The following is a 15,504-nucleotide window of genomic DNA, read 5'->3' on the forward strand; positions in this document are numbered from 1 at the left end:
CTATTGTCAAAATGTCAACTCTCTTCAAATTGATCTATAGATGTGATAAAAGTCTCCTTCAAAATCCAGGAGATTTTTTTTTTTTTTTTTTGTAGAAATGGACAACCTGATTCTTTGGCAATCGAAAGGGCCTCAAACAGCCAAAACAACTTTTGACAAAAAGCTGAAGAATTAATATAACTTGATTTCAAGACTTCTTATAAAGCAACAGTTGTTAAGACTGTGAAATTAGAGTAAAGACAGACAAATCAATGAATGGAACAGAACAGGGACCTCAGAAATAAACCTTCATGAATACAGTCAACCAACTTTGGACAAAGTGCAAACAGTAATCCAGTGGATAGTCTTTGCAAAGAGTGCAGTGCAAACAACTGGATAGCCACATGCCAAAAAAAAAAATTATAATAATTTCAATCTATAAACACTATATACAAAATGCATGCTAAATGTAAAACCTAAAACAATGAAACAATGAAACTTCTAGAAGAAAACATAGGAGAAAATCTTCGTGAGCCTGGGTACGCAAAGATTTCCCAAGTAGCATGCCAAAAGCATGATCCATGAAAGAAGAAATTAAGAAATCAGACTTCATCAAAATTAAAACCTTCCACTCTTCAAAAGGCACTGTTAAGAGAGTAAAAAGACAAATCACAGTCTAGGAGAAAATATTTATAGAACAGGTATCTGATAAAGGACTTGTATCCAGAAGATATAAAGAACTCTCAAAACTCAACACTAAGAAAACAAACAGCACAATTTAAAAAATGGGCAAAAGATTTTAACAGACACTTCACCAAAGAACATACACAGATGGTTAATGATATTTAACATTATTAGTCATTAGAGAATTTAAAACTGTGATGAGCTTCCTATATACCTTTTAGAATGCTTAACATATGAAACACTCAAACATTGCTGGTACAAATGTACAATGGAACCACCACTGTAGAAAACAGTTTGGCAGTCTGTTACAAATTTAAACATACACCTACACATATAATCCAGCCACTCCATGCTAAGAATGTACTCAACAGGAATAAAAGCATATGTCCATACAAAGAGTTGACACAAATGTTCACGGCAGTTTTATTTGTAATAGCCAAAAAGCTGGAAATAACTCAAATATTCTTCAAATGATGATTAAACAAACTGCAGTGTAGCCAGACAATAGGGTTCTACTCAGCAATAAAAAAGAATGAACCACTGATATATGCTACCACACAGAAGAGTCTCAAAAGTATTGTAGTAAGTAAAATAAGCCCAACAAGAAAGAATATGAATACATAAGCTATAAATCCATTCATACAAAATTCTTAAAACTTCAAGCTAATCCATAGTGACTGAAGAAGGTTGCCTGGCAAAAAAGGGGCAAGGACAAGAAGGGAGAAAGGTATAATAAAGGGGCATGAGGAAACTTTTTATGGTTGATCTTGATTATGGTGATGGTTTCATAGGTGTAACCATATGTCAAAATATCATATTATACACTTTAAATATGTGGAGTTTATTGCGTGCCATATAATTTCCAAGTGTGAAATGTGAAACAATGCAATATACACTATATACACAATAGTAGTCAAGGTCAGGGAGACGAATGTGCTAGGAGATGAGGAGAAAGCGAGACTTTTTCTACGTTTTGCAGATTTTAGGGAAGCAAAAAGGAAAGGGGTGACAATCATCAAAGCAAAGAAAACCACTGGAGCCAAAGCACAGCAATGAGCTTCTACGCCACCGGGTTGGAGCTCTGGGGTGAAGAACAAGTCGGGGGCTGAGGCAAGCCATGCCAACTGGAGGGAAGCACTAGAAAATCTTCAATTAGCCTGGACGGGTTATAACAGAGAGACCGTGTTTAGACGGTGTCAGGTAGAGACTAGGATGGGGCTGGAGGACCCTGCCAGGGCTGAGCCCACATCCATGTCCAGAAGAAAGAAGGCAGCGAGTGACCGGCCAAGCCATGTCTGCCATGGCTATGGGAGGGAGTGATGGTGCAGGTGCCACGGATTTACCACCACTGGACTGGAGCCAAGAAACCAGCCAGGAGGACATTATAACTAACAAAATACAAAGTTATAAGGGCGAGACGGGAGTGAGGGCCATGGTAACGTCCCCATCACCAACAACAAATTTGGGACATATTCAGCCAAAAGAAGCAATGAGATTTCACATCAGGCTAAAACATGTGCTTTAGGTAAGTGTTTCCTTAATGAATGAATGAACACATTGAATACAGTGGATGGAAAGAAGAGGCAGCAAAAATGATTTCACCATGTTGAGACCACAAAAAGAAGTTCCTGACAGAAGAGTCTACTGCATTCAACTGGATCACGAATCTGGAACCAATTACACCATTGAGTTGACTTCCAAATTGTTATTAAACTTGCTATTAAGAGATAAAGGATAATGAAGAGACCCAAGGGCATACATGTGGTGTGCCGGTTTCTATATGTATTATGTCCCTCAGAAAAAACCACAGAATTTGCTGCAATCCTGTGGGGGCAGACTGATTAATCTTTTTGATGAGGGTGTGAACTCTTGACTGGATGTTTCCATGGAGATGCGACCCACCCAACTGTGGGTAATAAATTTGATTATTTCCATGGAGATACGGCCCCGCACACTCAGGGTGGGTGTTGGTTGGTATCCTATAAAAGAATTCAAACAAAAGGACCTCAGAGCAGCTGAAAGTGACTTTTTGAGAGCTGAGAGAGACACTTTGGAGACGGCCACCAAAAGAAGTCTTTTGCTGACACTTGGGAGATGCTAGCCCAGTGTTTGCTCCAGAGAAGCTAAGAGAGGAAAAAATGCCCCAAGAGCAACATTTTGAAGAAGGTACAGGAGCTGAGAGAGGAGTAGAACACAAACCAGGATCAGCAGATGCCAGCCATGTGCCTTCCCAGCTAACAGAGGTTTTCCGGATGCCAACGGCCTAACTTCGGGGAAGGTGTACTCATGTTGAGGTCTTCAATTTGGACATTTTCATGGACTTCAGATTGTAAATTTGTAACCAATAAACTCCCTTTATAACATCCAATCCATTACTGGTATTTTGTGTAACGGTAGCATTAGCAAACCAGAACATGTGGTAAAGCAGTTTCAGGTAAAGCATCTGAAAGGAGTCGACAATACACAGGGAAAGAGAAAGTAGCGGGCACAGCACACCCACCCCTTCTCGGGCACGGAGCTAGGTCCCTGCTACAGAGGATCACACTCCAGCCTCCTTTAAAGCAGGCAGGCGGAAGGAGGGAACTGAACTGTGAACCACACTGGGGACGTGTTCTTGGTTCTGGTCTGCGTTCTGGTGGGTGTGAACCCACTGTAAATAGGAGCTCTTCATGATGTTGCTTCAGTTAAGGCATGGCCCCACTGAATCAGGGAGAATTTTAATACAGATTATGGAGTCCTTTATAAGCAGAGTGGCAGTCAGACAGGGAGAGAAGTCATGGGGAGCGGCCAGAAGAACCGGGAAGAGAAAGGACAAGATGCCGACACGTGCATTGCCACGTGATGGAAGAGCCAAAGAACCCCAAAGATTGCCTGCCAGAAGATACCGACCTGGGGAAGAAGCAAGCCTTCTAGCCTCTGAAACCACAAGCCAATTAAACCCTGTTGTTAAGTGAGTCCATTGTATATTTGTTTTAGCAGCCAGGAAACCAAAATATGGCATGATCCCATTTTAAAGATGGGACAAAAAAGGCTCAGAGGTGAGGCTATTTGTCAAGTGCCACCTAAACTAGGCAAGGACTGAGCCAGGATTCAACCTGAGGTCAATTAAATGTCAATGCTCAGGCATTTCTGATCTATTCTACTGCCTCTCGGAGTTAATGGGACAAATGAATAGACAAAAAGGGAATGTTTAACCTAACCTTTAACTACTCGAATAAATATATCTATTTTCTGCTTATAGTAAACACTAATCACCTACAGATATTTTAAAAGGAAAAAAGATAATTGTTTCTTCAGTGGAAATCAGAGGCCGCATCCAATTTTCAGCTTTAAAGAGTTCCTACAATATGAAGAAAAGGTGTGTTTCATAATAAAATTCCAATGTTAAAAGACAGGATTTTAATTCCACTGTAATCTAGATTTAAAGATGGTGGTGGGCACTGGCAATGAGAGAGTGGTGTGTTCAAGTCAAGCCATTTTCTCTAATGCAGGCTGGCTCTGCCTTCTGCAGGCCCCAGCTCTCATGTCACCTCTTCAATGCGACCTCTGACCCCCAGCCTAGAACAGCCTCTACTCCGCCACGGTGAATGACACACGCTGCTTTACTGTCTTCACAGCACCGCTGCTGTCTGAAATTAACTACTTTATTTATTACCCGTTTATTATCTGGCTTTCTCTCTCTATCCTAGTTCCCCAAGACACAACCCCTAAAACAGACTTGTTTCTCCTGCCCTGACACCTAGAGGAGTGCCCAGTATAGAAAAGGTACCTCATAAAGATTTGTTCCACGAAAGAGCCAATCCCAGAAACTCACTTCTTTCCGTGTCTTGTGTTCTGCTGCCTGAATCCTCTGATCCGTTTCCTCTTCCAGCTCACTCAGCTGCATGGCTGCCTTGTCCTGGGCTCTGAAATCCAAAGGACATGTGCCTTCGCATTATACTCTCAGACTTGTCAGATAAAGAGGAAACTCAGAACTCATCTATTTCAAGCCCCAGATAGATGCACACATTCAAAATAATATCCCCTAGTCCTTCCACATGATAAAATCAGATTGGTAATTTGTCCACTTAAGTGCAAAATTATGTTAAAACTAGACATTAAACAAATGAAATTAGATAAAATTATGTTAAATTAGATTGTAGCAAAGAATCGGTGAAGATATGGAATCACTGGGAAGCTCAATAAATTGCAAAAATCCTGTTTGCTGCCATGACAGAGCTACACACTGGATGTAAAAGAACCCCATAGCAAAAAAATAGTTTAAATATAATTTTGATATTGCATTATGTAAAACTTCAATGCTATATGCTAAAATTAGAAGGGAAGAAGAGATCTAAACAATACTTATTTCTATTTGTCCCCTTAAAGATAGACAGAGCATTCTGATTTGCTAGAAAGTTAGAAACGGAAATATTTAGGTGAGAAGGGTTGAAGGATAATTTCATTTTGCAATTCTCAAGTATGGAGATGTGTGTCACTTGACAGCATTTGGGGTTTCAGATTAAACCCTAAAAAAAAAGTAAAAAAAAAAGAATTGCTTTCTTTCAGCCCATATCTAATTATTTAGCTTGTCATATGCATATGACTTGCCCATCCAAATAGATTATAAGCTACATGAAAGCAGAAACCATGAGTTCTCGAGAGCCAATACACCTGGACCAATGACATTTTATTAATAAAAGGTAGAGAGCAGAGCTTAAATACAAAAACAGGCTCCCATCTTCCTGTTTGAGGAGCTTCTGCTACACCACCCAATCTGCTTTTAACTGATCTGCTCCCTCACAACACAATTTTTTCATGTATTAGTTTAATTTCTACATAAAACTCCAAACAAGTGCTGGGAAGTGGGGAAGACCCCAAAGTAAATTTTTGAATAGCTTCTCACTGTTTTCTACTCCTATTTATTTTCCCTTCACACACAGACTTATCCACGTGGTTAACCATGTTTGCAAAGACAGCTTGTTTCTGTTTGTAAGTACCTGCTATGGAAATTACACATCTCCACAGCAATTTCTTTGGTCAAATCTGGGACAGTAAAAAGCTAAGCCAGAAGTCCCTTCTTATTTGTTATGACCACTTTTTCAAGCCACTCCTTAACACCCAGTCCCCAAAATATCTGGGACCTCTCCTGAATGTGTTCTCCCTGCCATTCTCATTTCTCAGCAACTCTTCTTTCTTTTCTGTCTTTTTGTGTGTTTGTTTTGTTTTGGTTGTAAATCAGGGAGCCCATGAAGAGCGTTTCCCCTGGCTATTCCTAATTCTTGGCATGTTGGAACTGTGCACTATCACCTGGCCCAGGGCCCCCCAAACAAAGAGAAGACAGAAGCGGCTCTTCCACCATCTCCTAACCAAACACGGAGCTGGGGATGGTCCTTGGCTAAGAACGTAAGGGAATGATCACAGGTCATCATTTAAACACGGAAGCAAGGTCTTCGACAGCTAGGAGGAGAGGGGCAAATAGAAACTGCTGGCTCAGAATGGAGCCAGGCTCCAGATCCCAGCCAGAGAGCACAGGCTTTGAAAGGAGAAGGCGTTCAGGGAGAAGACACCAGCACAGCTCATCCTAATGTGACGTGCTAATCCACGGGGAGAGAGGTAGTGATGACAACACAAAGGACACTGCTCCCTTATTCCCTTTGGGTTTACATAAACTGTCCTTAGAAGCTATGTGAGTGTGTGTGTCCACATACCTGTGTGTGGGTCTGTGTGTACCTGTGTGTGTTTTAACAGACAGTCACTGGACAATCTGAAGAATCCATGTGTCTGCCTGCCAGTCACCCCTCAAGGGAAGCCAATTCCGGAGCTCGGGTCCTTACTCCAGAATTTTCTCCAACATTTGGAGATCAGAAGACCACCCTTTATTACCCTAATGCAGACTCCTAGAAGGCAAACTTAAGGTCAAGAACTGAAAACGTTCAGAAGAAACCCCCCATGAGGAGTTTATGCCTACGTTTTCCCTTCTCCATTTTAATTCCCTTCAGTGACTTCAAAGGGTCAACTATGACAGCTTTATCTTCTTGCTGAGGGGGAGAATAGAGAGACAGAGGAGCTGAAAAAAAGTGGAAACTGCAGCACTCACCTCCCCCACCCCCAATGCAGTATGGGCAGCATCCCATCAAAGGGGTGTATTTATAAGTTCCAGACACCAGCGGGGTGGGGTGCAGAGCAGCTGGGAGTGTGGGGAGAAGCACGTGGCAGTGAGAAGCATCTATGCAGCAGAGCACCCAGGATGTGTGACAAAGTACCCTCTCTTTCCCAATAGTTTGGTCCTGCTGGGGAAAAGAGAGGCTGACACTTGTAATGCAATAATGTAAATGCTGCTACCACATGGGGTTGCTGTTAAAACCAGTAAGCCATCCTCTGTAAGCCAGTTACAGCTTAGATAAAATTACTGTATTATAGTGAGGGTGTAAGAGGTGTTTGGCTTTAGCTCAGGTGGGAGGGCCAGGTGAGCAGGGCTAGAAAGAGGGAAAGAAGCCTTGCTCCACCCCCGCCATGTGATGGGTGCTGTGGAAGGGGCTGCTTCCCTGATGTCATCTACATAGTCTCAACACCCCAAAGCGGTGAATATTGTCATCCTCCTTTTGCAAATGCAAAAGCTGAGGCTCAGGGAAATGAAATAACCTTCCCAGGGTCACACACCCGTAGGCGACAAAGCCAGGCTACAAAGGGAGTTACGCCTACCTCTCGGGACAGACCATTTCCTGTATGGTTCAATTAGCTCGATGTAGGATTTTTTTTAAAATGTCTCCAAACTATTTCACATCTAATTACTGGCCTAGAATAGTTGATTTAATGGGATCACAGAGACCTACTGACTGACTGTTGGCTGACCCCACAAGTTACCGCCTGATCAGCTTCCCCTCTCAGCGCTATCATAAGGTGATAACGTAGCTCAGACCGTTTGCCACACGGGTCAGAGAGCAAGTTAAAGGACCACCTAGAAAGGATGACTTCCATACCTCTTCACGGCAATGGCCAGGTTTTCCATTTCCGGGCTCTGAAGTTTGATCTCACAGATAAGGTTCGTTATAACATGTTCATATGGCTGAATGAGTCTCAACTCCACGAGGTTGATGTTTTCATACAGGGTAATAACTTGCTCTTCTCTGCCAAAAATAAAAATAAAAATTATTAGTAACCAATAAAATAACATAAAAAGGCAAACTTGAAGAGCATTTTTTAAGAAAGAGACATATAAGTAAAGAACCAAGGTAGGAAAGAGCAGCAGGAATAGAATGACCTGGAATGAAGAGAAAGCAGTCAGAGATACTGTTGCATTATTCTTGATGCCAGAAGACAGAGACCTATAAAAGCCCTGGAAAAGAAAAGGGAGGGATTGACAGGGAAACAAGTTTTTTTTTGGTCACAGCTGTTCTGTTCTGTTTTGTTTGTTTAAATAGAAATGTAAATAAAGTTACAGAAAAAAATTAGTTAACATGAAGCCATTTACTTATTTCCATGTTCCTCTAATCTTTCATAAGATGTGTTTTAGCCTTTATAGTCATAAGAGTGGATATACCTATTCTTTTTATTTAATAATAGATTTTATTTTGAAATAAGTTCAATCTTACAGGGACAGTTGTAAAAACAGTACAAACCCCCTACATAGAATTCTGTCATACCCCGACCCCCCTCCCCCGATACCCCGATCCATCACCTTTAAGATCCTGTCACACCACTGTCTCTTTCCCCTCCTCTCCCTCCCTCCCTCCCTCCCTAACATCCATCATCTATTGCTCTGTCCTCTGAACATATGAGAGCAAGTTGCACATATCTTTGAACAAACAATATAATTCACATATACCTTTCCCATGAACAGGAACATTATTTTATGAAATCTCATTAAATGCAGCAAAGAAGTTCAAGAAATTCAACATTGATATAAAGCTTACATTCTATATTTCCTTTTTTTTTTTCCTTGTGTCCCATCTGTGTCCATTTGAGCCTCCTCTTCTCCGATCTCAGATCCCATCCAGGATCATCCTTGGCATTTAATTATCATCTATTTAGACTGTCTTATTTTTTTTTTCAATTGTGGAAAGATATATATAGCCCAAATCTTCCTATTCCACTTCTCCCTAGCGTTCCATTAGTGGGATTAATCACACTTAGAATGTTGCAATGCTATCACCTTCTGACCATCCATTTCTAGAAGTTTCCCTTCACCCCAAACCAAAACACCTACTCTCATTTCTTAACTCCCCATTGCCCCTTCCCCCATTTCTTGGAACCCCTACTCTACTTTTCATCTCTTTGGTCATATTCTCTGATACTTTGTGTTTACCATGGGGCTTAAATTTAACCTCTTAAATCTATAACAATCTTGTTTTTCTTTGATACCAACTTAACTTCAATAGGACACATAAAGTGTGTTCCTATACTCCTCCATTCCCCCACCTTTATGTAGTTCTTGTCAAGAATTACATATTTTACATTGAGTCCAAAACCACCAATTTATCATTACACTTTTTGTATTTTAGATCCTGTAGGAAGTAAGTACTGGAGTTATAAATCAACAATACAGTAGTATTGGTCTTTATATTTACCATGTGATCTTTACTGGAAATCTTTATTTCTTCATGTGGTTTCAGTCAATTGTTTAGTGTCCCTTCCTTTCAGTCTGCTTAGGACTCACCTACTGGTGATGAAGTCCCTCAGCTTTTGATTATCCGGGAATGTTTTCATCTCCCCCTCATTTTTATCCTTCAGGTGTTTGTGAATTCTCCAAGTCTCTGATGGTTATTGACTTCTATTTGTATTCCATTGTGGTCAGAGAACGTGTGTTGAACAAATTCATTTTTTTACTTTTTATTTTATTGAGGCTTGTTTTTATGTCCCCGCATACAGTCCATTCCGGAGAAAGATCCGTGATCACTAGTGAAGGACATGTGTCCCAGTGACCTGGGATGTAATATTCTATATATGTCTGTTAAAAGTCTCTATACCTCTCTCTCATTTCTTTGTTTCTCTGTCAGTAGGGCTCGCTTGAGTATCTGAAGTAGGGCAGGTCTTATATTAGCAAACTCTCTCAGCATTTCTTTCACCGTGTGTGCACTTCACCACCAGCACCACTGCCCCACCATAGCCAAACTTCTCTGGAGTGATGGCAACTTACTGTCCTCTGACAGAAATACAGCTGTGGATGTTTTCTCTAATCGTTCAACGAAAGACAGGTGATAGTCTTACGGAAAACACAGAAATACCACACAAGTACTAAACAGAGAAGTTGACAGATCTAAAAGGCCCTCAGCATGGACGTCCTGAATCAGGCTTCCTCAGAAAAATAAACAGCCAGTTGGAACTGGGCACTCTTCTGGGGACAGCCAGAACAGACTAGATCAGTGAATGATTTGCTGGATCATCAGTTATTTTTCTGAAGCTTCAGTCATCAGTATAGATTAGGGGATGTTGAAACGAATGATTTCTGTGCTGAGTTTGTGCTGTGATTGTGTGAAGTGAGTGAGTTGGGTGTACTGTGCACTACAGTTTTCTGATGGAGGAAGCCTGATTAAAGATGTCCATGCTAAGTGCCTTTCAGATCTATCAACTTCTCCATTTAGTAATTGTATGGTATTTCTGTGTTTTCATTATTAACAAAACTGTTGTGTATATCAGCATTGTGACCACTAGCAGTCTTTTTTCATGAGTTCAGAAAATGAACTTTTGAAAAAGAAAACATAGTTCATCCGTTTGACTGGAATTAGGAGTTGTTCTAGAGCCCAATGCCCTCTGACTAGGCTGCTGTCCAAACACAGCAGGCTGGTTACCACTTGACGCCACACCAAAAGTAGGTGGTGGTGCAGGCTGGGAACCAGTTGCGAATAATGCCGTGAGATAAGGCTGGCTGGCATCATGGCTTTGTCCAAACATTGGGGTCTGGTTAACACCAGATGCTGGACCGGCAGATGGTGTTGAAGGTCCAGTGCCAAATACAAAGTACAGTCCTCCAGAGCTAGATGAGGTTGTAGCTCGAGAACTGAAACCAGAGGTTGAAGTATTATGACTCATGACTCCTGGACCTAAGACAATTGGGGTGACATCTGTACCAGTGCTATTTTGCTGAGAAAATAGCAAAGACTGAGCTGTGCTGGGTCCAGCAAAGTTACTTTTGCATGCTGCACATTTGGCAGAATCTGCTCTATTCAGGACTAGGCATACTTCACAGTCCCAGCTTCCCTCAGGATTCTTCAACTTCTCCAATCCTAGACTGTTTCCAGAATAAAGACCAACAGGTACAGTGCTGCTACTTGAAGCAGGGACTGAGCTCTCTGTTTGCTTGGACATACAGGACATGCATTTATTGTCTTCTGCATTATTAGAAACACTGCATATTGGACACTCCCAAGATCCTATTGGTGTTTTGAACTCCTCTCCAACTCCTAAGGTACCAGTGGTCACAGTGCAGCTAGAAGATGAAGCAGTCATAGTTATGTCACTTTCTGAAACCACTGGCAGTGGAAGGAACCGGTTGACACCAATTCCAAGTTTGATTGTTTCACAAGCTATACATTTTATTGCTTCAGGTTTATTTTGCACTAAACATGTATCACACTCCCAAGTTCCTACCTGCGGTTTAAGTTTGTCCCCAAAGCCTGTCCCTGATGCAGAAATGGTTGGTTTGCCACTTTTTCTTGATGTTCCAATTGCTGTTTGCTCAGTGGTATCTCTTGGTGGCAACTTGGTGGCTTGACAGGCTATGCACTTATCATCGGTGACTTTGTTTGGGAGTAGACATGTACCACAGCGCCACGATGATCTAGCTTTTAAACTTTCCCCAAGTCCAGTTTCACTAGAGGAAAACCTACATACGGCTGGTCCTGTAAAAACTCCCGGGCTTGTTGTGGTAGGCTGAGCAGCAAAAGCATCTACCTTTGGTGATATGAAACCAGGGGTTTTCAGAACATCAAGGACTCTTCCTCCTTTCCGGGTTTTTGCAGGTCTAGGAGGGCCCTCATCATCTTCATCTAGCTTCCTCTTACAGCTTGTACTATTCACTGCAGTGATAGCTTGAGCTGAAGTACTTATCATAGGTTCTGAAGTACTACTGGTGTCTGGAAGTTCTGTTTTTGCAATAGGCATACTAAATGTAAATTCAGCAGATGATACGGGTAGTACAACTGCCTCAGTAGATTTTACAATGGGAGAAGAAAATCTAAACATGGGTCTGCCAGTGCTGCTCGGAGAAATCATCTGTACCTTATCTGTTACTGATTGTGAAGGACTCATGGGAGCTGGAGAGGAAGTTGTCAGCAAAGGACAATGAAAACTAAATGTAGGCAGTGAAGAATTGGTGATTGGTAGAGAGATTTTTGATGATACTGGTGCTTCCATTTCCTCCTCCACTGGTGGTTTAGATGCCAGGAAGTGTGTTCTCTCCCATCTAATTATGCCACCTCTACTACCTACTCCAGAAGACAATCCATTGGGTGCAGGGAGATGCAAATTCTCAGATGGAAAGTCACTTTCTTGTTCTCTATTTTGTCCTGGTGTCACACTGTTTTCATGAGTACTGTGCTTTTCAACTATTCTTTGATTAGCCTTCCTCAATTCATGAGATGGGGTCAGAGACGGTTTAAAATAAACACTTTGATTTGTTGCTCTGGAAACTAGCTTTGGGGACATGAGTTTTTGAACAGGATACTGAGAATCCACCTTATCTCTTTTGGCCCCAAAATCTGTGTTATCTATCCAACTCCTATCAAGAGGAGAATACACAGGAAAAGAAAGAACACCTGTTAGCGGTCCTGATAGCTTCTCTAAAGATTGTAATATTCGCCGAGCTGCTGAACTAGTCACACCATAGGACTGTGCATTGAGTTGCTTAGCTTTCATCTGTCTTCTTACTGGTGCCTGATAAGGGGTCCTTGCTAGTTTAGAATGTCTTACAGCAGCTGCTGCCCCACCAAACGTTGTTTTTCTAGGATAACAAGGAGGATCTCCATGCTGACTTGTTTGAAAGATCAAAGATTTCTCAAATGAAGGGGAAAGTGTCCCAAATGCAGACAAGCTGAACGCTGGTTTTTTTTGGCCCGGTGGCAGTGTGCTGTGAGAGTGAATGAGACTGCTCAGCCTCTGGGGACCACAGAGGTGGCACTGAAGGCTTCTTTGAAGCAGCCATAGCTTTATCGGAACCTCTCGCTGAAAAATCACGATGGCTAGTTGACGTGTTATCATCACCATGCTGAGAGGTAGAGTCTACAATTTCCTTCACAAGGGAAAATCCACGACTGCCAATTACGAATGCTGATGATGTGGACAGATGACAATTCAATGCAGGGGATTCCAACATGGAGAAATTTGAGTGGCTCCGACGAAGAGAGGGCCTGTTTAATTCACCTGCATAATTAGAAGCAGGGCTGGTTGTCGAGGCATCTTCTGTATTACTGACTGCTGACTCACTAGTGATCCTCCCATCATTAATATTAGAGCTCTCCTCACCGGCACACACTATGTGGTCATCTTCCCTATTTTCTTGTGAACACGGAGTCTCCTTTGGGTCTGCTGTGCGGCTGCATACATCTTCATTCTTGTTGAAATATCTCTGCAGCCATGCTGGCACGTTATTCTGAAGACATTCTGTAACCCTGCTAAGAATGCCCAGCTGGCGCCGTCGCCCCTGCGAGTAAGGCTTCACGGGACCGGGGTGGCAACACCGCGTCCGGATCTTTCCGCTGCCCCCTATGCGTGGGGATCCGGAGGCCATGGCAGAGGCTGCCCCGCTTCCAGCTCTGGGGCAGGTAAGAAGGGTGGGAGAGGCAGAGGCAAAGGCCGCAGAGCACCACCCCGGCCCCGGCCCAGCCCGATGTCCACCCGCACCACCCAAGCTGGGGGCACAGGTACAACAGGGACCGCGAGGTTAGGAAGAAGAGTGGAGCGACAGTGCTCGCTAGGGGAGTGGGCAACGATGCCAGCAACCGAAAGCCAAGAGGTGGCTGAAGTACTGCAGCCTCCTGCGGATTCCACCTCTGTGTATACCACAGTCTCCGTGGAGATCTCTCCCAGAAGACAATGCTGCCTGCCCAGAATTCCACCTCTGTGGGTGGGGCGGTCTCCATGGAGATCTCTCCCAGAAGACAGGGGGCAGCTCCCAGCATTATTGAGGCCCAACTCAAATGCTGGCCTTGAGGATTCTTCTTCTGATGCCTTGGCCAGCGCTGAGATGGCTAATGCCACCAGCGACGCCCGCTAACCCACCCTCTCTGCGCACAGCACCCACAGTGCTACTGCCATCAACCGTGCACACTCCATAACATGACATGCATGTACTTGCACTTCTCGCGAGTGAGCCGGAGGTGATGCACACACAAGTTGCCAACACTCAGGGAGAAAAAAAACCCACCTATATTAAACGATTCCATGACCCCTCCCCACCACACTGAACCAGGCTCTGGGATCCACTTCCAAAGACTGCACCTCAGGCTTCCATGGCACCCCGCATGCCAGCCTTCTCTGCCCTCACCTGGAGCCCCGGCCGTGGGAGGAGATATGCACCAATAACTGTCCCAAGTTTGTTCCATCCAGCTTTAGTGAACCTAAACCCCTTTTACAAAAACATGCGCCTAGAATACACCTGCACACTGAGTATGAACCTTTTACTTTTGCCCGAAACATATCGGCAAAACCATGCTATAAATCACAAGAACAGGCACAGCCCCTTCTATATCTGGAAAACAGACACACACAACTTACACATATTCCAGTCACTTCTTCCTATCCAAGGGGAAATGCTACACACACTCAAATTCGTACACACACACCTGAAACCATACAAAACATCCACACATTATGCCCGTTTACCACCATGTACGGCCAAAATACTTCTCTGACTTATACACAGAAAACCTCCACACAAACACAGTCCCTGTCACACTTTCAAGTGAAGAGTTATCTCATCCACCACTCTACCGTGAACCTGCACACAATCGCCCGGTTCTCGAGTGCACACAAACTAGTATACACTACATAGACACGAAGAAACATCTCCAGTCTGCCAGAGATGAGGACAGAGGAAATCTCTGCCAAGGCCCAATTCACACACCAACAAATTACCACAACCCCAGATACTCCAAGGTAATCGTACCACGTGCTTCCATTACATACAAATAAAATTGTCCCACATCACTGGAAACACACAACCCAAACTTCCATCAAATACTCGGCTCCCAGAATGCATGCTAACGACTTCCTACTACAAAATGCAAACACATAGTCCTAGAAAATGTGGAAACTCCCACGCACCATAAATACATACATCAATGAAATTCAAATTCAACTTCCACCTGCCTCGAATATACTCAAATACACAACACACAAAAGTAGGCAAATATAATCACCAATACATATCCGGTCCCACATCACATACCTGTGTGCATAAAGAGTCACACAAAGCAAATGCCACAGAATCCTACAATCTGAACATATAGGACACCCTACCAACCCACTAAAACTCATACAGCTACCCTTCAATACCAATATATGTAGACGCACATCTGAAAATCAATACAAGAAACACACATGGCCATTCAAAGTGCCTTAAGAACATGCGGATGAGCACCCACCAACACATTTCCAAACATTCACAACGCAGGAATCCCACACCCAAACTAATGCATGCAGCCACATTGCCTAACAAGATCTGGATGCAGACGCATTATCACTTGCAATGCTTCCGTGACCCAAACACAATTCCCCAACATTCAGGGGCAAAAACCCACAGGTATGTGAAACCGCCACGTCATCCACCCCACCCCCACCCTGAACCCGGGCTCTGCGACCCACTCCCGAGGCCTCCACCTCTGGGCTCAGCGGAACCCCGCTGGACTGCCCACCCTTCCAGTC

General features: G+C 43.2%; 2 protein-coding genes across 7 annotated transcripts in view; both read right to left on the reverse strand.

Annotated features, from left to right (window-relative positions):
* Nucleotides 1-15,504, reverse strand: part of LOC119504584 — a 77,790-nt gene that overhangs the window by 16,552 nt on the left and 45,734 nt on the right. For all 6 annotated transcript variants that reach the window (XR_005210598.1, XR_005210597.1, XR_005210595.1 and 3 more), the window contains 2 exons: nucleotides 7,626-7,772; nucleotides 4,478-4,568 (listed from right to left, as the gene is read on the reverse strand). Coding sequence is in view for 1 of the 6 variants with exons in the window: in XM_037796834.1 (XP_037652762.1) it covers nucleotides 4,478-4,568; nucleotides 7,626-7,772 (238 nt within the window). In the remaining 5 variants the exon portion in view is untranslated. The remainder of the gene's footprint in view (nucleotides 1-4,477; nucleotides 4,569-7,625; nucleotides 7,773-15,504) is intronic.
* Nucleotides 10,267-13,791, reverse strand: LOC119504583 (nuclear pore complex protein Nup153-like). Its single transcript, XM_037796833.1, is given in 2 exon segments — nucleotides 10,267-12,696; nucleotides 12,698-13,791. Coding segments are annotated over 2 exon segments (3,054 nt in total). The 5' UTR covers nucleotides 13,370-13,791; the 3' UTR covers nucleotides 10,267-10,314.

This window comes from Choloepus didactylus, chromosome 10, assembly GCF_015220235.1.
Source record: "Choloepus didactylus isolate mChoDid1 chromosome 10, mChoDid1.pri, whole genome shotgun sequence".
Classification (NCBI taxonomy): domain Eukaryota; kingdom Metazoa; phylum Chordata; class Mammalia; order Pilosa; family Megalonychidae; genus Choloepus; species Choloepus didactylus.